General features: G+C 41.7%; 1 protein-coding gene across 1 annotated transcript in view; it reads right to left on the bottom strand.

Moving 5' to 3' along the window:
- Positions 1-25,122, bottom strand: part of dok2l (docking protein 2-like) — an 80,129-nt gene that overhangs the window by 34,682 nt on the left and 20,325 nt on the right. Inside the window, exons 2-3 of the mRNA XM_073062005.1 lie at positions 20,706-21,005; positions 12,910-13,027 (exon numbers count right to left, since the gene is read on the bottom strand). Of these exons, the coding sequence (XP_072918106.1) occupies positions 12,910-13,027; positions 20,706-21,005 (418 nt within the window). The remainder of the gene's footprint in view (positions 1-12,909; positions 13,028-20,705; positions 21,006-25,122) is intronic.

Here is a 25,122-nt window from a genome sequence, read left to right as displayed (position 1 = left end):
TTCCAACTCATTTTGAAAACTTACTTTTAAACGCAATATCGTTTTATGATGAGTCGTGCTAAAGCTACTAAACAAGAAGAGGACCCTCCTGTAACTTTGGAAGCTATTATGGAAACACTTCAGAAGCATAAAAATGAACTCTCAGAGGAGTTCCAGCAACTCAGCACTGAATTTAAAGGAATGGATGTAAAATTGGATTCTATTCAAAAAACTTTAAGTGAACATGATAAACAGATAAAAGAGAACTAAGATACTATAACGATGTTCCACACGAAGATTGACGACCTGGAACAGATCTGTGATAAACAGTTAAAGGTTAATGAAATGTTAAGACAGAAGATTATCAACTTAGAAAATAGAAACAGAAGAAATAATTTACATATTCTGGGTTTTAAAGAGTCATTGGAAGGCAATCAGCCTTCGGAAATTTTTGCAAACCTTTCGGCTAAATTATTTCCGAATATTTTTAAATCTCCACCTAAAATAGATCGAGCTCACAGATCGCCTGTACCAAGTCATCCTCCAGGAGGATGACCCCATTCAGTGATAGTTTGCCTACACAATTTTCAAACAAAGGAACTTTTAATTTGTGTATCTCATCGGAAAGGTATGATTAATTATGAAGATCAGAAGTTCAGAATTGTGAAAGATTTTTCACCTGAGGTGTTGAATGAATGCTTCAAGTTTAAAAAAGTCCTGTCAGAGTTGTATAATAAAGGTTTTAAACCCTCTCTTCCTTACCCCGCTCGTCTTAGAATCATTTTGAAAAATGCCTCTCAGAGATGGTTCCGGTCGACTCAAGAGGTGCAGGATTTCTTGTTTAGAAAATTTAGGATTTAATATTAGTAAGTATTCTTTGAGTTAATACTTTCTAAGCTAATATGTTTTGAACTTTCATATGTCTTTCTAATTTTTATATACTATAATTTTCTATGAGTTTTTTTGTAATTTATTTTTTTATTGAAGTTCATCATCAAACATTTCCATAAGATGTATTTCAGACATTGTACATATATATCATATAATCATATACATCACAAATCTCCACAAAGTATTTATCTGAGGTATACACTTACAGAAAAGAGTGGAAAGAGAAAACAAGCAAAAGGAAAGAACTATGTACAAGTAGGGAGTAATCTTTTTTTACAACAGATTCATTGATTTGTGAGAATAAAATCAGACCTATGAGGCATTATGTAGTTAAACCATTTTTCCCAGTATGAATCAAATTGTTCCAGCTTATGGTTAACAGATGTTGTTATCTTCTCCATTTTGTTAAAGTCCATTGTAATTTCCATCCATGTATTTAAAGTTGGGCTCTCCTGTGATAACCATTTCCTAGTAAGAGTCTTTTTACCAGCCACCAACAGGATATTCATTAAATATTTATCTCTTTTCAACCATTCTATGAGGTTTTTTAAATATTTTTAATTTTGCTCTGCTTTTTGCTATGTCTTGTTGGAATGCAGTTTAGCCTTGATAAGTTTTTTTTGGAGCTCAGCCAGTAGTTTGTTTGGAAAGGAATGATAGGTTTAGCTGTTGACTGTCCTTTGGTCGACTTCCTCTCTTTGGGCGGGGGGTAGTGGGGGTGGTTTTCTTTTTTTTCATCAGCTGTTTGGTTCTCTTAGCTTCATTTGTTGTTTGGTTACTTTATCTTAAAGCTCATTGTTTGGATTTAATATATGTTCCAGCGGTTTTTATTCTAACCTCTCTTTTAAGTAATACTTAAAATGGATCTTGCGATTAATTTACTTAGTTTTAATGTGAAAAAATTAAACCACCCTGTGAAATGTAATAAGATATTTAATTATATTAAGAAATTGAATGCCTCAATTATTTTTTTACAAGAAACTTATGTTCATAAATGTGATAATTTACGTCTTTTCAGTTGTTGCAAAGGTGTATCTTTCCATTCCTCTTTTCAGGCTAAGACAAAAGGAGTTTTGATTCTTATAGACAATTCAGTTTCGTTCATTCAACATAATGTAGTGTCTGATACCAATGGGTGTTTTGTTATAGTGTTAGGGAAATTAGATAATAAATTAATGGTTTTTGCTCATTTGTATGCCCCGAATATAGATGATCCAGGTTTTTTTGAACTTCTTTTTTGCTTTTACCAGACTTAAGTTTATATTCTTTGGTTTTAAGAGGAAACTTCAACTGCTGTTTAGATCCTATCTTAGATCATTCTTCTTCTAAATGATTGACTTGTAGTAGATTTGCTGCCTTTATCCAATCTTTTCTAATGAAATATGATATTGTTGATATTTGGCGTTTTTTTATCAAACAGATAAAGAGTACTCATTTTTTTCTCATGTTCATCATTCATATTCCAGGATTGATTTTTTTTTTGTTAATAGCCAATTGATTCCTTTGGTTTGATCCTGTGAATATAAAGATCATGCTCCTGTGTTTTTATCTTTAAATCTTCTGGGTGTGTCCCAAATTATCAGATTCTGGCATTTTAATCCAACTTTGTTATCAGATAAAGATTTTTAAAAATTTTTGGAGAGACAAATTATTCTTTTTTTTGAAGAGAATATGCTAGAAGAGACTTCTTGTCTTATTTTATGGGATGCTTTTAAGGCTTATATTAGAGGTCAAATTATTTCCTTTACCGCAAGTGTTAAGAAAAAAGCTAATAAGGAGAGAATTGAATTAGCCAATCAGTTGAAACAATTAGACCAAAAATATGCTTTGGTTCCAGATCCTGCTTTATATAAAAGATGTATTGAAATTAAAACTAAATACGATCTGCTTTTAACTTTTGAAATTGAAATGCAACTTTTAAAAGATAAAAGTCAGTTTTATGTTCATGGGGGAAAAAAGGGTAAACTATTAGCTAACCAATTAAAGAACTTTATAGTTAAACATCAAATTAAAGAAATTTGTAAAGCTAATGGTGATGAAACATCTGATCATTTAGAAATTAATGATGCTTTTAGAGAATTTTACTCTAAACTTTGTAGTTCTGATCCTCCTAAAGATAATACTCTAATGAATAATTTTTTAGATTGATTAAACATTCCTACGCTGTCTGATGATATTCAAAAATTGTTGGATCTACCTGTTTGTTATGAGGAAATTGCCAAGGTTGTTCATTCTTTGCACTCGGGGAAGGCTCCGGGTCCTGATGAATTTTCTGGAGAGTTTTATAAGGATTTTTCCTTTTTGCTTATACCTCATTTATATTCAGTCCTTTCAGACTCTTTTAAATTAGTTAAGTTGCCACAATCTTTTTATGAAGCCTCTATTTCACTTATTCTTAAAAAGAATAAGGACCCAATTGAATGCTCTTCTTATAGACTTATTTCCTTACTTAACATTGATACTAAAATTTTATTTAAACTTTTGGCTCATAGGATTGAAAATATTTTGCCATCTATTATCTCTGATGATCAGACTAGATTTATCAAAAATTGATACTCCCACTTTAATATTCATTGTTTACTGAATGTTATTTATTCTCCTCCTACAGAGATTTTGGAATGTATTATATCCTCAGATGCTGAGAAAGCCTTTGATTGGGTTGAATGGAATTATCTATTTAAAACTTTGGAAAAATTTAACTTTGGGCCCAATTTTATTCAATGGATTAAATTACTTTATTTATCTCCCTCTCCTCAGGTTCCTACTAACTCTCAGTACTCTAAACCATTTAAATTTCATCATGGAACTAGACAAGGTTGTCCTTTGAATCTTTTGCTTTTTGATTTGGTTTTAGAACCTTTAGCTATTGCTTTCCGGGAATCTAATGATGTCACTGGTATTTTAAGGAGGGGTATTACCCGTAAAATTTTGCTTTATGCTGATGACCTTTTGCTCTACATTTCTAATGTGGAGTCTTCTTTGCCTTCTTTACTTTCTTTACTCTCTAGCTTTAGTCAGTTTTCAGGATATAAATTTAACTTTCATAAGAGTGAACTTTTTCCTTTGAATAATTTGGTGTTAGTTAATACTAACCTTGTTTTTAAAATTGTAAGAAATCATTTTACTTATTTGGGCATAACGAACACTAGGAATTATAAATTCCTTTTTAAAGAAAATTTTTTTACACTTCTGAATTATGTTAAGAAGGTACTATCTATTTGGTCACCCCTCTCTTTATTGTTGATTGGCCAAATCAATTCTATTAATATAAATACTTTGTCTAAATTTTTATATTTATTTCAGGACATACCTGTTTTTATTCCTAAATCCCTTTTTGATTCTTTGAATTCTATTATATCTTCTTATATATGGAATAATAAAATTTCTCAATTAAATAAATTTCATCTTTAAAAAGCTAAAAAGAATGGAGGTTTAGCCTTACCCAATTTTAGGTTTTATTACGGGGCAGTCAATATATGGAATCTTACATTTTGGCTACATTATATTAAACGAGAGGACTGTCCGGTCTGGGTTCCTTTAGAAGCTAACCCTGTTAATAAATTTTCTATCATTTCTCTTCTTGGATCCTCAATTCCTTTATCTTTAAGTAATTTAACTGATAATTTTGTAGTTAAACACACTTTGAGGATTTGGGTACAATTTAGAAAATATTTTGGTTTATTAGTTTTCACTTTCCAGTCCCATTTTTTCTAACCATTTTTTTAAACTTTCTATGTCTGATTTGTTTTGAAAGAGTGGAATAGATTGGGTATTAAATGTTTTCATGATTTGTTTGTTGGAGATAGTCCCTCTTCAATTGAACAGCTGTCACTTAAGTTTAGTCTACCAAGAACTCACTTTTATTGATATTTACAAATTAGAGATTTTTTGTGTTCTCAACTACATACATTTCCTAAAAGTCCAGATAAAAATTTACTTGATATAATTTTTAATTTGAAACCCTTCTATAATGCATCTATATCTAATATTTATGGTATGTTGTTGGGAATGAGAAATATTCCTTTAGATAAAATTAAAAATCTTTGGGAACGAGATTTACAGATTTCCATTTTTGAGGATACTTGGAATGAAATCTTTAAATTGGTTAATACCTCATAGTTATGTGCCCGTCATTCCCTTCTACAATTTAAAGTGATTCATAGAGCCCATATGTCTAAAGATAAGCTGTCTCATTTTTATTCAGATATATCTCCCTATTGTGATAGATGTAATAATGAGGCTTCACTAATCCATATCTTTTGGACTTGTCCAAGTCTTGAAAAATATTGGAAGGAAGTATTTCAAACTTTTTTGGTGCTTTTTAAAGTAAATTTTAAGCCTAATCCTTTGACTGCCTTGTTTGGTATTGTTGGAGGAAATGATATTATTTTGGAGACAAACGATTTGCATATTTTGGCCTTTGTTTCTCTTATAGCCAGGAGGGCATTGTTGCTCAAGTGGAAGGATGTCACTCTGTCTAATTATACTCATTGGTTACATGATGTTATGTCTTGTTTAAATTTAGAGAAGATTCGCTGTTCAATTTCTGAACCTAGACAAGATTTTTTAACATTGTGGGGATCTTTTTCGAATTACTTTCAAAATCTTTGATTTGCTATTAAGCACAGATGTTAGCTAATAATATGTTTTATTATATGTTAAGAATTTTTCCTTTTCTTTTTTTTAACCAAACAGCTGTTTTTTCCCTGTAGTGGGTTTAGATTTTATGTATAATAAAATAATTTCTTTTCAATTTTATATTTAAATTTAATCTATATGGATAAGGGGTAATTACACTTCATCTGTGATTTCAATATATTGTAATCGATATATATTATATATCTTACTGTACCCTGTATTCTTTTATGTAAGAAATTAATAAAGATATTGAAAAGGAAAGCAAGAAAGTTGAGTCAATTCAATTCAGACATTGCTGAGATTTAATTTGGAGAATTGTGTGCAGTTTTGGTCACCTGCCTACAGGAAAGATGTAAATAAGGTTGAAAGAGTACAGAGAAAATTTACAAGAATGTTGCCGGGTCTCGAGGACCTGAGTTATAAGGAAAGATTGAATAGGTTAAAACTGTATTCTTTAGAATGTAGAAGATTGAGAGGAGATTTGATAGAGGCATACAAAATTATGAGGGGTGTAAATAGAGTAAATGCAAACAGGCTTTTTCCCTGAGGTTGTGTAAGACTACAACTAAAGGTCATGGGTTAAGGGTGAAAGGTGAAAAATTGAAAGGGAACATGAGGGGAAACATCTTCACTCAGAGGATGATGAGAGCGTGGGTTGAGCTGTCAACACTAGTGGTACATGCGAGCTCGATATCAACATATAGAGAAGTTTGGATAGGAACATGGATAGCAGGGATATGGAAGGCTATGGTCCCCATGCAGGTTGATGGGACTAGGCAGTTTAAATGGTTTGGCATAGACTAGATGGGCTGAAGGGCCTATTTCTGTGCTGTAATTTTCTATGTCTGTGCATTAATGTCCAGTTGTACTAATAAAGTGGTCACCGATGGTGGGTTGCTCTCTTTGGTTGGAAATCCCAGGCAGCCGGGAGGACAACCTAAGGGGAAGTTTTCAAACTTCAGAGGACTTAGGAGTCCTCGTGCAAGACTCCCAGAAGGTTAATTTACAGGTTGGGTCTACGGCATATATGTCAAACTCAAGGCCCGCGGGCCAAATCCGGCCCCCGGTGGAATTATCTTTGGCCCGCGAGATAATATCTAATTACTATTAAAGCTGGCCCCAGTAATCGAAGCGCCTATGGCGTATGATATGGCTAATGCTGAGTTTATTCAGGTACCAGGTTTTCAGGGTTTTTAGTGTTTATTCGGCAGTCTTTCTCGGCAGTCTTCTTCATAAGAAATGGAATTTGTAAAGTGAAACACTTTGTAGTTATAGCAGAGACTGAGACACATGAGAGCAGGCTGAAAAAACGGAGGCAACGAAAGCTGCGTTCGCACGCGTCCGACTGATCTGGCCCGCATGAAGCTGCATTTTGCTCAATCCGGCCCATGACCTAAAATGAGTTTGACATCCCTGGTCTACGGTAAAGAAGACAAATGCAATATTGGCATATATTTCAAGGGGAGTAGAATATAAAAGCAGAGATAATGCTGAGCCTTTATTAGACACTGATCAGGCTGCACTTAACAGTCAACAGCTTTGGGCCCCGTATCTCAGTTAAGATATGTTGTCATTGGGGAGAGTCCAGAGGAGGTTCACGAGGATGATTCTGGGAATGAAGGGCTTAACTGCAGTGGAGGCCAAGTCCATGGGTAGATTTAAGGCATAACTTGATTGTTTCCTGATCAGTCAGGGCATTAAAGGATATGGCAAGAAGGTAGGTGTATGGAGTTGAATGGGATTAGGAATCAGCCATGATAGAATGGTGGTGCTGATTCAATGGGCTGAATGGCCTAATTCTGCTCCTATGTCTTGTGGTCTTATGATCTTATGGACATCACTAGGGAGAGAACTGATCCAAAACTGACCACTCTTCACCACATTTGAGAAAATCTGCAGATGCTGGAGATCCAAAGAAACACACAGAAAATGCAAGAGGAACTCAGCAGGTCAGGCAGCGTCCCTATGTTAGTTTAGGTACTTGGTTAAAAGAAAGTATTTCCACTCCAGTGTGTGTCAGTTGTACTGGTAACTGAACGAGTTGGGCTTCTGCCAAAACTAAGGTGAGTGGGAGCATTGATGCCACCCAAAGTCACCACTTTACAAGAAAAAGCAAATCAAAAGATGTTTCATTTTCTTGAAGTGTTTTACAACCTGACTTCAGAAAGAGTTCTCTGATCAGTGAGAAGCTATTGAGGTACAGTTTCTGATGGGACAGAGTGGGAGGGTAGTTTGTGAGGTGATGTGTTGTTACAGAACCTCTGGATCCGCTTGACACATGCTTTCGAGATCTTCAATTCCATTTTCATGGGCCAGGGGTTCCCAGAAGTCAAGGAGCCATTGCATTTTTCAAAGAAGCTTTGTTCAGACAGTGATGAGAAGACGTACCGGACTGATATACAAATGTAGATCAGCTAGTTGAGTGGTGTCACAGTACAACCTTGCACTCAGCGTCAGTAAGACCAAAGAACTGAATGTAGACTTCAGAAAGCGTAAGATGACAGACACACATCAATACATGAGGAAATCTGCAGATGCTGGAAATTCAAACAACACACATAAAATGCTGGTGGAACACAGCAGGCCAGGCAGCATCTATAGGGAGAAGCACTGTCGACGTTTCGGGCCGAGACCTTCGTCAGGACTAGCTGAAAGAAAAGATAGTAAGAAAGTAGATAGATAGAAAGTAGGAGGGGGAGGGGGAAATCCGAAATGACAGGAAAAGTTGAAGGGCCGAAGGAATTATAGATGGGGAGCAGCGAGAGAGGGTTTCACTGAACTCCCGTCGAAGAGAAGATTTAAACTTCTTCAGTGTAGGCATCACTGGCAGAGGCTTCGCAGTAGTGAATTTAAAAACGAAAACACGAGGAAATCTGCAGATGCTGGAAATTCAAGCAACACACATACAATCCTCATGGAGGGATGAGAAGTGGAAAGAGTGAGCAATTTCAAGTTCCAGCATCTCTGAAGATCTAACCTGAGCCCAGCATTTTGATATACGGTAGCTATAAAGAAGGCACCACAGTGGCTATATTCCATTAGGGGTTTGAGATTTGGTATGTCACCAAAGTCACTTGCTAACTTCTACAGATGTACTATGGAGAGCTTTCTAACTGGCTGCAACTCCGTCTGGTGTGGGGCTGGGGGAGGCACTGCCACTGCAGAGGATCAAAGCAAGCTGCAGAAAGTTGTAAGCATAGTCAGCTCCATCATGACACTACCCAGCATCTAGCACGTCTTCAAGGAGCGCTGCTTCAAACAGCAACATCCATCATTAAGAACCCCCATCAACTAGGACATGCCCTCTTCTTGTTGTTACCACAGGGAGGAGGTACAGAAGCCTGAAGGCACACACTCAGCGGTTCAGGAACAGCTTCTTCCCCTCTGCCATCTGATTTCTGAATGGACACTGAACCCATGAACACCACCTCACTACATTTTCTTTACGTTTCCTCTTTCTGCACTACTTACCCAGTTTAATTTAACTTTTTAAACATATATACTTACTGTCATTTGCAACTTTCATTATGTATTTCAATGTATCGCTGCCACAAAGACAACAAATTTCATAACATATGCCAGTGATATCAAACCTGATTCAGATTCTGATAAATACATTTAAATCAGCCAGATTATGTAAACTATAACCTGACAAACGGTAGATAAAACACGAGGAAAGCTGCAGATGCTGGAAATTCAAACAACACACACAAAATGCTGTGTTAAACAGTAGATAATCTAGTTAATAAGGCTCGTTTATTATTAAAGATTATTCTGACTGTATTGACAGAGACACCATGTTCTTCTGCAAATACTAAATATTTTTCTTTATTTATCGAGATACAATGTGGAACAGGTCCTTCTGGCTCTTTGGGTCACACAACCCAGCAACCACTGATTCAACCCTCGCCTAATCACGGGACAATTTATAATGACCAGTTAATCTACTCGGTACGTCTTTGGACTGAGGAAGAAAACCCAAAGAAATCCCGCTCATTCCACTGGGAGGACATACAAAAAACTCCTTACGGACAATGCCTGGATTGAACTCTGAACCCCAAAGCCCCAAGCTATAATAATGCTGTGCTGACCACTACGCTACCATGGCACTGAATACTTTCATCCTGAGGAAGTGTCTTGACCCAAAAATTGTTTACTTCTCTCTTTAGATGCTGCCTCCATTATTTTGTATGTGCCACACAAACCCTCAGACTGGCACCTTGTACATTTGCTGCAGTCCCTCAGTGTCACACTGGAAGTATCTGCCCGTACTTTGTGTGCTGAGGGATTTCATGACGGTTCCCTCTCTGACTCTCGGCCATCTGCAGCTCCTCTCAATATTTCAGAGGATTCAGCATCTTGTAACCACCTTACTGATCACGTCAGAATAGGAAATTTTAATATTCATTTTAATATTGGCTGCAGAATGATAGAACAAGATGAAAAGTGAAAGCTCATTTTTATCTTGTCAGTCCTGTAACACGAAACAGCTTTGTCCTTTTGAACATTTCCTATTATCTGCAGTCCCAGATTTCCACTTCCTTTCATATGTAGAATGATTTCCCAGCTTCACTCAGAAGGGTCTGGAACTGAATATAGCTCGGGCTACAAGCTCGATTTCTACGTAATTCATAGTCTTACACACTGATCTATACCACAACAAAGTTGTTTTCAATTCTTAGCAGCTGAACTTTTCCTTCAGCCAACTCTGGGCACTACCTGATTCTGCCCTCATGCCAGAGTCTGCAGCTCACGACCCGACACGTGAACAATGAAACATACTCCAAAATGTGCTGCTGGCATCGGCTCAAATCAGCAAGATGGTGCTAGGCAGCCCACGAGTGTCACTGCACTTCTGACACTAACATAGCAAACCCACAACTTACCAGCCCTAACCCACCCTTGGACTGTGGGAGGAAACTGGAGCACCAGGAAGAAACCCACACGGTCACAGAGAGGGCATACAGACTGTGCTATCACTTCATCCATTTTCCATTACATACCCACTTACCAGACCATAATCATAAGATATAGGAGCAGAATGAGGTCATTTGGCCCATCAAGTCTGCTCCACCATTTCATCATGGCTGACCCATTTTCCCCCTCAACCTTGATCTCTTGCCTTCTCCCCATATCCCATATTGCCCTAACTAATCAATAATTTATAAACTTCCACCTTAAATATACCCAATGACTTGGCCTTCACAGCTGTCTGTGGCAATGAATTCCACAGACACACCGCCCTCTGGCTAAATGGACACCCCTCAATTCTGAGGCTGTGTACTTTGGTCCTAGACTCACCCACCAAAGGAAACATCCCTTGCACATCCACTCTATTGAGGCCTTCACACTCTCTATAGACTTCTATGTTTTTGCAATTTACATGCTTCTGTAGATATTTTTAAATATTGAAAGAGTCTCTGCCACAGTCTCAGGCAATGAATTCTAGATTGCAAACACCTGTGCTAACGTGCCAACCACAGTACCCTATAGAGATACTCTGCCACCTGCTGAAATGATACCAACTCACCAAAGCTGCACATCGCTCCAGGTGAACACTTCATGTGGTAAAATCACCAAGGAAGGCATTTCAGCCTGCTTCTATCCCAGAGAAGCCTTTCATCACAACTCCTTCTGAAATATATCCATGGATTTTTCAGACTGAAAACACTTCCCTGTAACAGTAACTTCAGACCTCTTTCTGAAGAGCTGAAATGGCTAACACAAGAGGACACAGTTTTAGGTGTTTGAGAGTAGGTACAGAGGAGATGTCAGGGGTGAGTTTTTTCCGCAGAGAGTGCGATTACATGGAATGGGCTGCCGGTGACAGTGGTGGAAGTGGATATGATAGGGTCTTTTAAGAGACTCCTGGATAGGTACATGGAGTTTAAAAAAATAGAGGGTTATGGGTAACCCTAGGTAATTTCTAAAGTCAGGACATGTTCAGCACAGATTGTGGGCTGAAGGGCTGGTATTGTGCTGTAGGTTTTCTATGTTTCTATGTTCTTTCGCTGCCTGTGAGAGACTCTGAATCTCTGTGTAAGTGCAGCTGAACTATTTCCCCATCCACCTTTCTCTCCCCACCAAAACAATAGTGCAATGAAGTCCATACACCCAGCAGGAACCTTTAACCACAGACTCCACAGCAGAAATCCTCCAGACGTGATACTCATGGTAGACCCTCTGACAAGAAGGATGGAGTGTTAACCATGTAGCTCACTGCTGTTAACCCTAAATATCCAAAATGTCCCATGGCTTACATGAGCTCCAGCAATCTAGCCCGAGGTCAGGACACTTGGCTCTTTTTGCAATCAGATGCAAAATTCTGGTGGAACTCAGCAGGTCAGGCAGCATCTATGGAGGGGAAAACCAGTCGAAGTTTTGGTTCAAGATCCTTCATCAGGACTGGAGTGTAAGGGGGCAGAAGCCAGAACGAGGGGGGCGGGGAGGGAGTGAGGTGAAGGAGTACAAGCTGGCAAGTGAGAGGTGAGATCAGGTGAGGAGGGAGGTGTGTGGGTGGGGTTGGAGGACAAAGAAGCTGGGAGGTGATAGGTGGAAGAGGGAAAGGACTGAAGAAGAAGGAATCTGATAGGAGAGGACAGTGTACCATGAGAGAAAGGGAAGGAGGAGGAGCAACAGAAGGAGGTAATGGGCAGCTGAGGAGAAGAGAGAGGGTGAAAAGAGAGCCAGAATGAGGAAAGAAAGAGAGAACAGGAGGGCAAAGAATTACAGGAAAATGAAGAAATCACTGTCAGCTTGAAGGCTACCCAGAAGGAATATGAGAAGTTGCTCCATCAACCTGAACATGGCTTCATCGAGAGGGCCATACGCCAGCATGTTGAAAAGGGAATGGGAAGTCGAATTAAAATGGGTGGTCACTGGGAAATCCCGCCTGTTTTGGCAGACAGAGTGAAAGTGTTCGATGAAGCAAAGTTCCCCAATCCCTGCCAGGGGCTCATCAGTGTAGAGGAGGCCACACTGGGAGCACCAGATACAATCTGCAGTCTTTGCAGGCATACTTCTTGTTCTCCCAACTGAATTCTGTACTCCTATACATTTTGGAAATTGTTTGTGTTAAAAGCATGCGGGGGTGGGGGGTGTGCTGTGGAATGTCCAGGTGCGTGCCAGTGTTCAAGTTCAACACAAACCTCTTCCCACCTGCTCTAGCTGACTCAACCCAGCTTCCTGTTCCTGTCTCTTACACATACTGGACACTATTCAAAAGCAGCATTCAGTCACCCAACCACTCCTTACTAGATCTATTACTGATGATCACATATCGTCAGACACCCTGCCTCAGTCTCCTAATCACAAGTGAAGATACCTCAGAATGTGTCCTTTTTGAGTAATTATGGAGAATTGTGCACGAACTGAACAGAAGTGAGAGAGTATCTCCCTTACCGGCCTTGTGCGTACTGTACAATGTGTTCTCCTCCATCTCCACCGAGTTACTCTTCGTCTTCTTTGATCGCTGTGTAGAGTCACTCTTACTGAGCTCAGACCATTCATTCCAATGCATCTAGAAGGACAAACATCATCGTCATTATCATGTGCCTGGTCGTATGACATGATCATCATGTGCCTGGTCGTATGACATGATCATCATGTGCCTGCTCGTATGACATGATCATCATGTGCCTGGTCGTATGACATGATCATCATGTGCCTGGTCGTATGACATGGGTGATCATGTGCCTGCTCGTATGACATGGGTGATCATGGTCTCACGATGATGATTGTTCTTGGCAAATTTTTCTACAGAACTGGTTTGCCATTGCCTTCTTCTGGGCAGTGTCTTTACAAGATGGATGAGAGCTGCTCATATGACCATCCACCACCCACTCAATAAAGGGAAAATAGGCACCAGTAAATGATATCAGTCAGGAAAAGATCTCCGCCAAACATAGAACAGTACAGCACCAGAACTGGTATTCCAGCCACCAATTTTGCATCATGCTAATTAAACTACTGTAGTAACTAAATTCTTAACTAAACTAATCCCTTCTACCTGTACCCCTTCATTCCCGAATGTTCAGATGCTTTTCTCAGAACTTCCTTAATACCACTATCGTATCTGCCCCCACCACCACCCTGGCAGATATATCCAGACACCCACACTTACTGTTTAAAAAACTTCCTTTGAACTTACCTGCTCTCACTTTAAATGCATGCCCTCTAGTATTAGGCATTTCCACCCTGGGGACCAAAGATACTCACTGGGTGTTGCTGCTGAGAATCTCACCATTTTATAAGCTTCCATCAGGTGTCCCCTCGGCCTACACTGCTTCAGAAAAATAGCCCAGGTCTGTCCAACCTCTCCTGAGGTGCTGGCTAGAAGGGCCGAATGGCCTACTCCTGCACCTATTGTCTATTGAGAGTACATGCCCTCTGACCCAGGAAACAGCGTGATGAACCTCTTCTGCACCCCCCCCCCCAAAGTCTGCACATCCTTCCTGTGATGGGCAACCAGAAATGAATAACGGAGTAACCCACAGAAACTGCTGGAAGAACTCAACGGGTCAGACAGTATCTTTGGGGAAGAATAAGCAGCCATCGTTTCAGGTTGAGACTCTTCATCAGGACTGGAAATGAAGGGGGCAGAAGCCAGACATAAAAGGTGAGGGGAGGGGAAGATGTATAACATCAACTCAAGGCCCGCGGTGGAATTATCTTTGGCCCGCGAGATAATATCTAATTACTATTAAAGCTGGCCCCAGTAATCGAAGCGCCTATGGCGTATGATATGGCTAATGCTGAGTTTATTCAGGTACCAGGTTTTCAGGGTTTTTAGTGTTTATTCGGCAGTCTTGCTCGGCAGTCTTCTTCATAAGAAACGGAATTTGTAAAGTGAAACACTTTGTAGTTATAGCAGAGACTGAGACACGTGAGAGCAGGCTGAAAAAACGGAGGCAACGAAAGCTGCGTTCGCACGCGTCCGACTGATCCGGCCCGCATGAAGCTGCATTTTGCTCAATCCGGCCCATGACCTAAAATGAGTTTGACACCCCTGATGTATAAGCTAGAAGGTAATAGGGGAGACCAGGTGAGGGGGGAGATGGGTGGTTGGGGATGAAGTAAGAAACTGGGAGGTGATAGGTGGGAAAGGTAAAGGGCTGAAAAGGAAGGAATTTGATAGCTGAGGACAGTGGACCATGGGAGAAAGGGTAAGAGGAGGGACACCAGAGGGAGTTGATGGCAGGTGAGGAGAAGAGAATGGTTAAGAGGGGAGCCAGGATGGGAAATGGAAAAGGGAGAAGGGGGAGGGGAGAGAAATTACCGGAAGTTAGAGAAATTGATGTTCATGCCGTCAAGTTGGAAGCTACCCAAACGGAATATGAGGTGCTGCTCCTCCAGCCTAAGAGTGGCCTCGTAGAGGCGGCCATGGACTGACAAGTTGGAATGGGAATGGGGATGGGAACTGTTTGCTGCTTGTTGTGTGCATTGCTCTGGATTTCCAGCATCTGCAGAATCACTTGTGTTTATAATATACTGCTGAAGTGGCCTCATCAGAATATTCCAAGATAACTTCCCAACTCTTGAGGTCAGTTTCTCACCTTGCTTAGCAACCCGTCAAGCCGTGCAAATGCTTCCAGGGAGCTGTGGGTTGTGAATTGTGCTTAACCTCCAGACGACAGCAGGGGTATGGGAGAAATGAGAAGCTTTAAGGAGGGATTAAGGTGGAAATGTTAACACTCGATTTTTTAAGTGTCAGCACAGGGAGGAAGAACATACAATATTGTGTAAAAGTCATTTAGACAAAATGAAAGAGATATTTTCCAGCATAGAAACTGAAAAGAATGCATGGTTATAGGGGAGAGATATTGAGACGAGGTTTCAGAATAAGTTTAATATTTGGTAAATTCAAACCTAGAAGCCATGTGCAGAGAGAGCTGTCTGACCTGTTCCTTCAGCATTACCTGAATACCCAGGATGGCAGCCCACTGGATTCACACTACAGTCGATATCTCTGTCTTGCTCCAACTTAGTGCAGTTTCTAGGTGTATAATCGGTGTTAATGTTTTTCTGAATATTGTGTGTCTGTGGTGCTGCTGCAGATTAGTTTTCCATTGCACCATGCACAGACAATGTGGTGACAATAGATGACTGATGAAGGGTCTCAGCCCAGAACGTTGACAGTTTATTCCTCTCCATAGATGCTGGCTGACCTGCTCAGTTCCCTCAGTGTTTTGTGTGTATTGCTCAGAAGTTCCAGTATCTGCAGAATTTCTTGGCGTTTACAAAAATAAACTTGAAATCGACCTTTATGCACACTGGAACAGAGAGACGAAAGTCTGAATGGGAATTCTGTTATTCCTGGCCTAACAGCAGGTGTGTCATGCAGAAAGTTGTCATCCAGATCTTGAAATATGTGTCCAGTTTACATAGATTATCATGTTCAGTTCTAAATTGCCTCATTATAGGAAGGATGTGGAGGCTTTAGAGAGGGTGCAGAGGAGATTTACCAGGATGCTGCCTGGATTAGAGAGCATGTCTGATGAGGATAGGCTGAGTGAGCTTTGTAAAGAAGGAGGATGAGGGGTGACTTGATAGAGGTATACAAGATGATAAAAGGCCAGAGACCTTTTTCCCAGGATGGAAATAGCTAAATCGAGGGAGCAATACTGTACGATAACTGGAGGAAAGTATAGACGGGTGTCTGAAGTAGGTTTTTTTTGCATAGAGAGTGGGGGTGTGTGGAATGCCCTGTCAGGAGTGGTGGTAGAGGCAGATACATTAGGGACATTTAAGAGATAGGCACATGGATGATTGAAAAATGGAGGGAAGGGTTAGTGATCTTAGAGTAGGTTAAAGGGTTGGCACAACATTGTGGGCCAAAGGGCCTGTTCTGTGCTGTAATGTTATATTTTCTAAGTTTTATCTCCGATCTCTATTCTTTGACTAAAAGAAAACATTTCTTTATCAGAGACTCCATTCTTTCCATGTGTATATATTTCCGTGGCTTCCTTGGCAATACTGTTTTAATTCTCTGTTATAGTGGCTGCTAGTTCCTGATGAGTTTAACCAACATCCCAGAGCTGCACCCTAATGGTTATTTCTTATTTATTTAGAAACACAGTGCACAACCGGCCCTTCCGGTCCAACAAGCCACACCATTCAGCAACCCACCGAACTAACCCACAGGACCTGCTAATGGGTACGTCTTTAGACCTGGTCGTTGCAAGAACATACAAACTTTTTTACAGTAAACGTGCTAAGACCAAACATATCTTGCAGTTTTCTATCATTTCTGGTTTAAAAAGTTATTTGTCTCTTACTAAGATAGACATTGGTAACTGAAATAGATTATGACTCATTGAAGTGTGAGGTTAGCATGCATTGTCTCGGGAAGACACGAGACAAGAGATCTTGCTGTGGTTGATCAGTCTGATTTGTTCAGATAGCTTGTGCCTGCCTTGTTATTTATTTATTGAGATACAGCATGGATTAGGCCCCTCCACGCCTTCAAGCTGCACCCCCCAGAAACCCCTGATTTACCCTGGGGGTGGCACGGTGGTATAGTGGTTAGCATAACGCTTTACAGCACCAACGACCCGAGTTCAGTTTCCACCACTGCCTGTAAGGAGTTTGTACATTCTCCCCATGACTGCATGGGTTTCTGCCGGGTGCTCCAGTTTCCCCCCACAGTCCAAAGACGTACCAGTTGGTCAGTTAATTGTAAATTGTCCATGATTAGGCTGGGATTAAATTGGGGGGATTGCAGCTCGACGGGCTGAAGAACCTACTCCACGTTGTAGGTCAATAAATAAACGTCACCCCAGCCTAATTATGGGACAATTTGCAGTGACCATTTGCCCACCAGTTGGTACCGTACGTCTTTGGACTGAAACCCACACATTCCATGACAGACTGAGGACATCAGAATTGAACTCCGAACTCAGATGTCCGGAGCTGTAATTGTGTCACACTACTCTGCCGTGGCGCCCTGAAGTATCAGATTCGGCTGTGGTTGGGAGGGTAGACACTTGCTTTGAGAACCAGATGTTCCACGTTCACTGCTACCACACCCGCTGGTAATGAGGGAGGGCTGCACTGTGCGGAGTGCTGGGTTCTACTGAGGTCAGATGACCCATCCTCTCAAATGATTCCGTGGTACAGCTACCAAGGACAGGGCTACTCACCCTTCAGCCAGCTGTACTCCGGGTCATCATCTCATCGATATTTATGGGAGCCTTGCCTTGAGTAAAGACCTACCTTGTAACTACCTTCTATACTTCAGAAGTACACATTGTTTTGAGACATTCCATAGAAACAAAGCAACAATCTGCTGGAGGATTTCAGTTACTCTGTGCAGGGTCTTGTTGAGAAACATTGTTAGTCCACCCCATTGCTGTTGTTCGGGATGACACAGTAGCATAGCAGTTAGCACTGTGCTGTACAGCGCCAGCATCCCGGGTTCAGTACTCCACCACCTATAAGGGGTTAGTACGTTTGCCCATGACTATGTGGGTTTCCTCCGGGTGCCCCAGTTTCCACCCACATTGCGGACATACCAGTTAGTGGATTAATTGGTTGCAAGGGCAAGATGGACTCATTGGACTGGAAGGGTCTGCACCACACTTTATGTAAGTAATTATTTTTTAAATTAAGTTTGAACTTTTGAGTTCCTCCAGCAGACTCGGTGTTGCTCAGTAGCTGCCTTCACTTGTCTATTTCTTCCATTATCTCTATCGTGCTGTAACCCATTCTGCCTCCATTCTCGCTCAAGGCCAGTTTCATTTGGAACTCTATCTGGTAATAAAGACCTACACACAGTGGCCACTTCATTAGGTACACCATACACCTGCTCATGAATGCAAATATCTAATCAGCCAATCATGTGGCAGCAACTCAATGCATAAAAGCATGCAGACATGGTCAAAAGGTTCAGTTGTTATTCAGACCAAACATCAGAATGGGAAAGAAATGTGACCTAAGTGTCTTTGACCGTGGAATGATTGTTGGTGCTGATGAGGAGGTTTGAGTATCTCAGAAACACTGATCTCCTGGGATTTTCAACCACAACAGTCTCTAGAGTTTAAAGAGAATGGTGTGAAAAACAGAAACTCGTCCAGTAAGCAGCTGTTCTGTGGGTGAAAATGCCTGGTTAGAGGAGAATGGCCAGACTGGTTCAAGCTGACAGGAAGGCAACTGTAACTCAAGTAACCACACGTTACAACAGTGCTGTGCAGAAGAACATCTCTAAACACACAACATAGCCAACAATGAAGTGGATGGGTCACAGCACCAGAAGACCATAAAACCATAAGATATAGGAGCAGAATTAGGCCATTTGGCCCATCGAATCTGCTCCAACTTTTCATCATGGTGATTCAATATTCCGCTCAGCCCCAATCTCCTGCCTTCTCCCCATATCCCTTCATGCCCTAACCAATCAAGAATCTATCCAAGTCTGCCTTAAATATACATAAAGACTTGGCCTCCACACCTGCCTGTGGCAAAGAATTGCCCAAATTCACCACTCTCTGGCAGAAGAAATTCCTCCTCATCTCCATTCTAAAAAGACCCCCTCTATTCTAAGTCTCAGATCTTAGACTCTCCCATTATAAGAAATATCCTCTCTATATCCATTCTATCATGGCCTTTCATTATTCAATAAGGTTCATTGAGGTCACCCCTCATGCTTCTGAATTTTAGTGAAAACAGGGCCAGGGCATTCAAACTCTCTTAATATGACAAGCCATTCAATTCCACAATCATTTCTGTGAACCTCCTTTCTAAGGTAAGGATCCCAAAACTGCTCACAATATTCCAAATGAGGCCTCACCAGTGCTTTACAAAGTCTCAACATTACATCCTTGCTTTTATATTCTAGTCCTCTTGAAATTACTGCTAACATCTCATTTGCCCTCCTCACCACAGACACAACCTGCAAATTAACCTTTAGGGAATCCTGCACAAGGATTCCCAAGTCCCTTTGTGCCTCAATTTTTGTATTTTCTCTCCAGTTAGAAAATAGACAATCCTTTCATTTCTTCTACCAATGTGCAAGACTATACATTTCACAACACTGTATTCCATTTCACAACACTGTATTCCACCTGCAATTTCTTTGCCCATTCTCCTAATCTGTCTGAGTCCTTCTGTAGACTCTCTACTTCCTCAAAACTACCTGCCCCTCCACCTATCTTCATGTCATCTGCAAACTTTGCAACAAAGCCATCAATTCCATCATCTAAATCATTGACATATAACACAGACCCCTGTGGAACACCACTAGTCACCAACAGCCAATCAGAAAAGGCTCCCTTTATTCCCTCTCTTTGCCTCCTGCCAATCAGCCACTGCTTTATCCATGATAGAATCATTCCTGTAATACCATGGGCTCATAGCTTGTTAAGCACCCTCATGCGTGGCACCTTGTCGAAGGCCTTCTGAAAATCCAAGGACACAACATCAACCGACTCTCCTTTGTCTATCCTGCTTGTTATTTCTTCAAAGAATTGCAACATACATGAACCACAAACATACACTCAGTAGCCAGTTTATTAGGTACAGTACAGGAGGAGCTGCCTGACGACCCACGTCTATGTTTGTTGCACGTCTACTTTGATTAAACATACAGTTTAAGTTCAAAAGTCTTTGTAAAGGTGATAAGTTTAAGGAGTTTAAATCTGAAAAAGCACTGCATGTGGCTGGCTCAGTGAAGGCACAGGAAGTCATTCAGTATAAACAGAGTCATGTCAAAGGTAGAAATTTGTCACCTGGATCTTGGAGAATTGTGTTCAGTTCTGCCCACCTCATTAGAAGAAGATGTGGAAGATTTGGAGATGGTGCAGAGATTTACCAGGTTGCTGCCTGGATTAGAGAGCGTGTCTTATGAGGAGAGGTGGAGTGAGGTAGGAATTTTCTCTGTGGAGTGAAGGAGGATGAGAAGTGACTTGATAGAGGTACAGTATACAAGATAAGAGGCAGAGATCGAGTGGACAGCCAGACACTTTTTCCCGGTGTGGAAATGGCCAATACAAGAGGTTATGATTTTAAGGTGATTGAGGAAAGTATAAGGGGAAGCTTCTTACACAGAGAGTGATGGGTGCGTGAAACGTCCTGCCAGGTTGGTGATAAATTAGGGCCATTTAGTTAGGGACACGAGGGCCATTAACACCGAGATACGGGTGCATGTTAAAACCATGAACAATTGCACAGAGTTGCAGAGGTAGCTCCTGTTTGGTACTTACTGGAAAGGCCATTTCACACAGGATCTTGTTCCAGTCATCATACTCGGAGCATTCCACTGCAAAGACAAAGAGCTTCTCGATGGTTTCCAGGTGAAATGATCGACAGTCACTGGGGCAGCTCTCGCCTGTCGCGTCTGTGATGCGGATACAGTCACTCAGCTTTATGACCTTCTTACTCTCCATCTTCTTTGTGCTTTGTCTCTCAGTCAAGCTCATACCCTCCTTGAAATCAAAGTACTCCAAGCGAGCGACAGAACAAGTGCTCTCTCCATAGAGCAAGACCCAAATCTTCCTCCATTTCTGTGGGGAAACAGAGACAGTTAGAGTTGTAAAACACACAAATAGGCCCTTCAGCCCATCACCAAATGCTGGCTGTCCTTTTATTCTTTATTTAGATATACAGGACAGTAACATGCCCTTCCAGTCCAATGGGCCCCATTACACCCATGTGAACAATTAACCCGAGGGGGAACTTTTTCACTCAGAGGGTGGTGAAAGTGTGGAGTGAGCTGCCATTGCAAGGGGTGAATGTGAGTTCGATTTAGAACATAGAATATAGAGCAATACAGCACAGGAACCGGCCATTCGGCCCACAATGTTGTGCCAAACCAGCTAAAAAGCAAATCAGAAACACCCAGACACTAATCCGTCCTACCTACACCATGTCCATAACCCTCCATCTTCTTCATATTCATGGGCCTATCTAAACATCTCTTAAAAGCCTCTAATGTATTTGCCTCTACCACCATGGCAGGCAGCGCATTCCAGGCATCCACCACTCTCTGAGTGATCAACTTACCCCTCACATCCCCCTTGAACCTTCAATGTATGCCCTCTGATTTCAAAATGTAGGAGAAAGTTGGATAGGTACTTGGATGGGAGGGGTATGGAGGGCAATGGCGTAGATGCGAGTTGATGGGACTAGGCAGATTAATGGTTCAGTACAAAATGGATGGGCTGAAGGGCATGTTTCTGCAGTGTAGTGTGTGACTCTACTAACTAACTAACCTACTAACCGTTATGTCTTTGGAATGTCAAAGGAAATCCCTGTAGTTATGCAGAGAGCGTACAAATTCCTTATAGACAGCAACAGATCATCTGCACCAATCTTTTTTGCCAGTTTAAGGTCCATTTCCTTGTATGCTTTGCCTGTTAAACGTTTCTGACTCCACCATCTCCTCTGGCAGTTTGTTCCAAATATCAACCACTCTCTGGGTAAAAGAAACCTCCTTCTCCGATCCCCTTTAAAACTCTTCGCTCTCATCTTGCCCGTGCCCTCTTATTTTTGATACGGCTACCATGAGATTAAAAATGCTTACGGACTACCCTATTTATGTCTCTCACAACTTCATAAAGTCATCCTTTGTTCCTGGGAAGAGTCCCAGCCTCTCCAATCTCCTCTCATAACTAGGCATCCAAACGGGCAATGTCCTGGTGAAGTCACCAAAGTCATTGACTTTCTGGGTCGAGTCGCAGCATCAGGACTCCACCCAAAACGTTGACTTACACCTTTTGCCTCCACAGATGCTGCTCAACTCCCTGAGCTTTTTCAGTCCTCTGATTTTGTTCAAACATTCCGATGAGTCTTCTCTGCGCTCTATCCATTGCAACTACATCCTGCCCATGATGTGGTTACCAGAACTGCACACAATTCTCCAAGTGGTTAAATAGTGTTTTATAAAGTTACAGCATTATGTCTTGCCATTTATATTCTATACCGCAACTGATACAAGGGCATCGAATATACTTGTTACATAGTCTTCTGGGCCAGCCTACCATGCAGGAACTTGTCAAACATCTTATTGAAGTCCACCACATCTTCATCAGTCTTCTTTGTCACCTTTTCAAAAAAAAATCAAATTTGTGGGACAGCAATTCCCTGTGTAAAACCACACTGACTATCCCTGATCAGCTCATGCTTTTCCAGGTGAACATATTTCCCTTGGAATTTTCTCCAAACCCTAACCCTAACCCTCCAGAAATATGATGCGAATTGTGGACCACAATTCAACACAATATCCACTGGAAAACCATGGATCCTGATGAAGGAGAATTTCTGCTGTCTCCACCACAGATGGTAGTCTGTCCAAGGCGACGAATTTGCAGGCCTTTGAAAAATAATCCACAATTACCATGATAACGGTCTTCTCCTTGGAAGGAGGAAGAACCATGACAAAGTCCATGGAGATGTGAGCCCTTGGTGTGTCTGGAAAAGGTAGGGGGCGGAAAAGTCCTTGAGGTTGGGTACAAGGCTTCTTGCTCCGGGCACATACCTCATACGCCTGCACATACTGCCAAACTTCCTTCATCATTCCAGGCCACCAAAACTGCCTCTTGATAAACTCAAGGGTCCTGGCAAACTCTGGGTGAGCGGTCAGTCTCGATGAATGTCCCCATTGGAGTATCTGGGACCAGACGGAACTTGGGACAAACAGCTGACCCGGAGAACCGTTCTTAGGGATCTCCACTTGCGCCTGGGCCCTGCGAACGAGGGTGTGAATTCCCCAGTGAATTGACACTATCATCTTGGCTTGGGGCAAAATTGTGGTAGGCTGCTCCTCTCATTCTGATTCATCAAACTGACGGGACAAGGCAACTGGCTTCTGGTTCTTTGACCCCGATGATAGGTCAGGATAAAATAAAGGCGGTTAAAGAACAAAGATCGCCTGGCTTGTCTGGAGTCAGCCTTTTGGCCTCCTGAATATAAGCCAGGTTCTTGCGTTCGGTCCAAACAATAAAAATGCTCTTGGCCCCTTCTGGCCAGTGCTGCTATTCTTCTAAAGCTAACTTAACCGCAAGAAGCTCCCGGTTCCCGATGTCATAGTTCACCTCTGGCAGGGAGAGCCGCCTGAAGAAGAACGCACAGGGGTGCAGCTTATTTTCCAAGGTGTTTGTTGAGACAAAACTGCACCCACTCTGATGTCCGAGGCATCCACCTCCATGATGACGGGAAGGTCCAGGTTAGGTGCAACCAAAATGGGAGCTGTCATGAACCTCTGTTTGAGCTCTGTGAAGGCTGTCTCTGCTTCAGTAGTCCAAACAAAAGGGCCCCATGGATTTCTTGGTTAGTGCCATCAGTAGAGCCACCACTCAACTGAATTTTCTGATGAACTTTCAGTAAAAGTTGGCAAATCCCAAGAATTGTTGGACTTGTTTCACACTGGATGGTTGTGGCCAATCTCCGACTGCCTGTGTCTTACTAGGATCCATCTCGAGATTGCAGTTAAAGATGATGAAACCAAAAGTGAAATTATTGTTACATGAAATTCAGATTTCTCCAGCTTGATGTAAAGTCCATGGCAAAGAACCTCTTGAGGATGTCTCTGACATGAGCGATGTGCTCCTCCCTGGACTTTGAGAAAGTTAAGATGTCATCCAAGTAGATGGAGGTGTACTTATGGACAGCATCCCAGAGCACGTTATTTATAAAGGCCTGGAAAACTGCTGGGGCTTTCACAAGATCAAGGGGCATGACCAGATACTCATAGTCCTCTGTCGATGTGTTAAATGCTGTCTGCCACTCGTCACCCACCTTTATGCGAACCAGCTTATATTCAAGCTTTGAGAATATTCTTGCCCCTTGGAGAATCTTGAAAACAGTGTTCATGAGTAGAAAAGGGTAACAATTCTTGACTGTTATGCGATTCTGTCCTCTATAGTTAATACAAGGCCATAGGCTCCCATCCCTCTTCTGCATGAAGAAGAAGCCAGCACTGGCTGGAGAGGGGAGGGGCTGAATGAGTCTCTTGCCAAGAGCCTCCTTTATGAACTCCTCCGTAGTGTTCTGTCTGGGCCTTAGAGGGCATATAATCGACCCCATGAACGACAAGTACATGACAATAGGCTTATAACGCAGTCATAGGGTCAAAGCAGTGGAAGAGTTGAGGCCTTTCCCTTACTTGCAGACTGAAGGGATTTCTACCAGCTTGGATGCTGCAATTATCCCCGAACTTTCCCCTAAGAATCCGTCAGTGATAGGGGTGATTTGGCAGACCCCAGAGTCTCCCCCCCACCCCCCCCCCCCCCCACTGGTCCACAAGAGTCCTTAAAGAAAACAGAGGCCAAATCCTCATCCATCTCCTCAGACTTCAGCTGCGAGGTGCGACAAATGGTCCCTGTACCCCTGGGACTAGGCTCCAAGGGTCTCTGTTTTGGTGCCCTCCCCTTAGTTGGGACCTGGCAAATGGGGCCCTTTGGCTTAGCTGCTGGAGCTCCAGACTGCCTGGGCACACCTTTGGTTTTCTCCTGAACTAGAGATCTAGTTTTAGCACACCCCTGATAGGACAGGGTTGGGACTCACACGGGCCTGTTGGCTGGGTTTCCTGAGGACACTGAGCAGAATTCTGCTCCTCATCAGCCGCTGGTCTCGGCAGAGTCTGGGGGTCAGAACATCAAGCCAAAATCATACCTTCTTGCA

This window comes from Hemitrygon akajei, chromosome 1, assembly GCF_048418815.1.
Source record: "Hemitrygon akajei chromosome 1, sHemAka1.3, whole genome shotgun sequence".
Taxonomy (NCBI): Eukaryota; Metazoa; Chordata; class Chondrichthyes; order Myliobatiformes; family Dasyatidae; genus Hemitrygon; species Hemitrygon akajei.
This window is presented reverse-complemented; position numbering and strand designations above follow the sequence as displayed.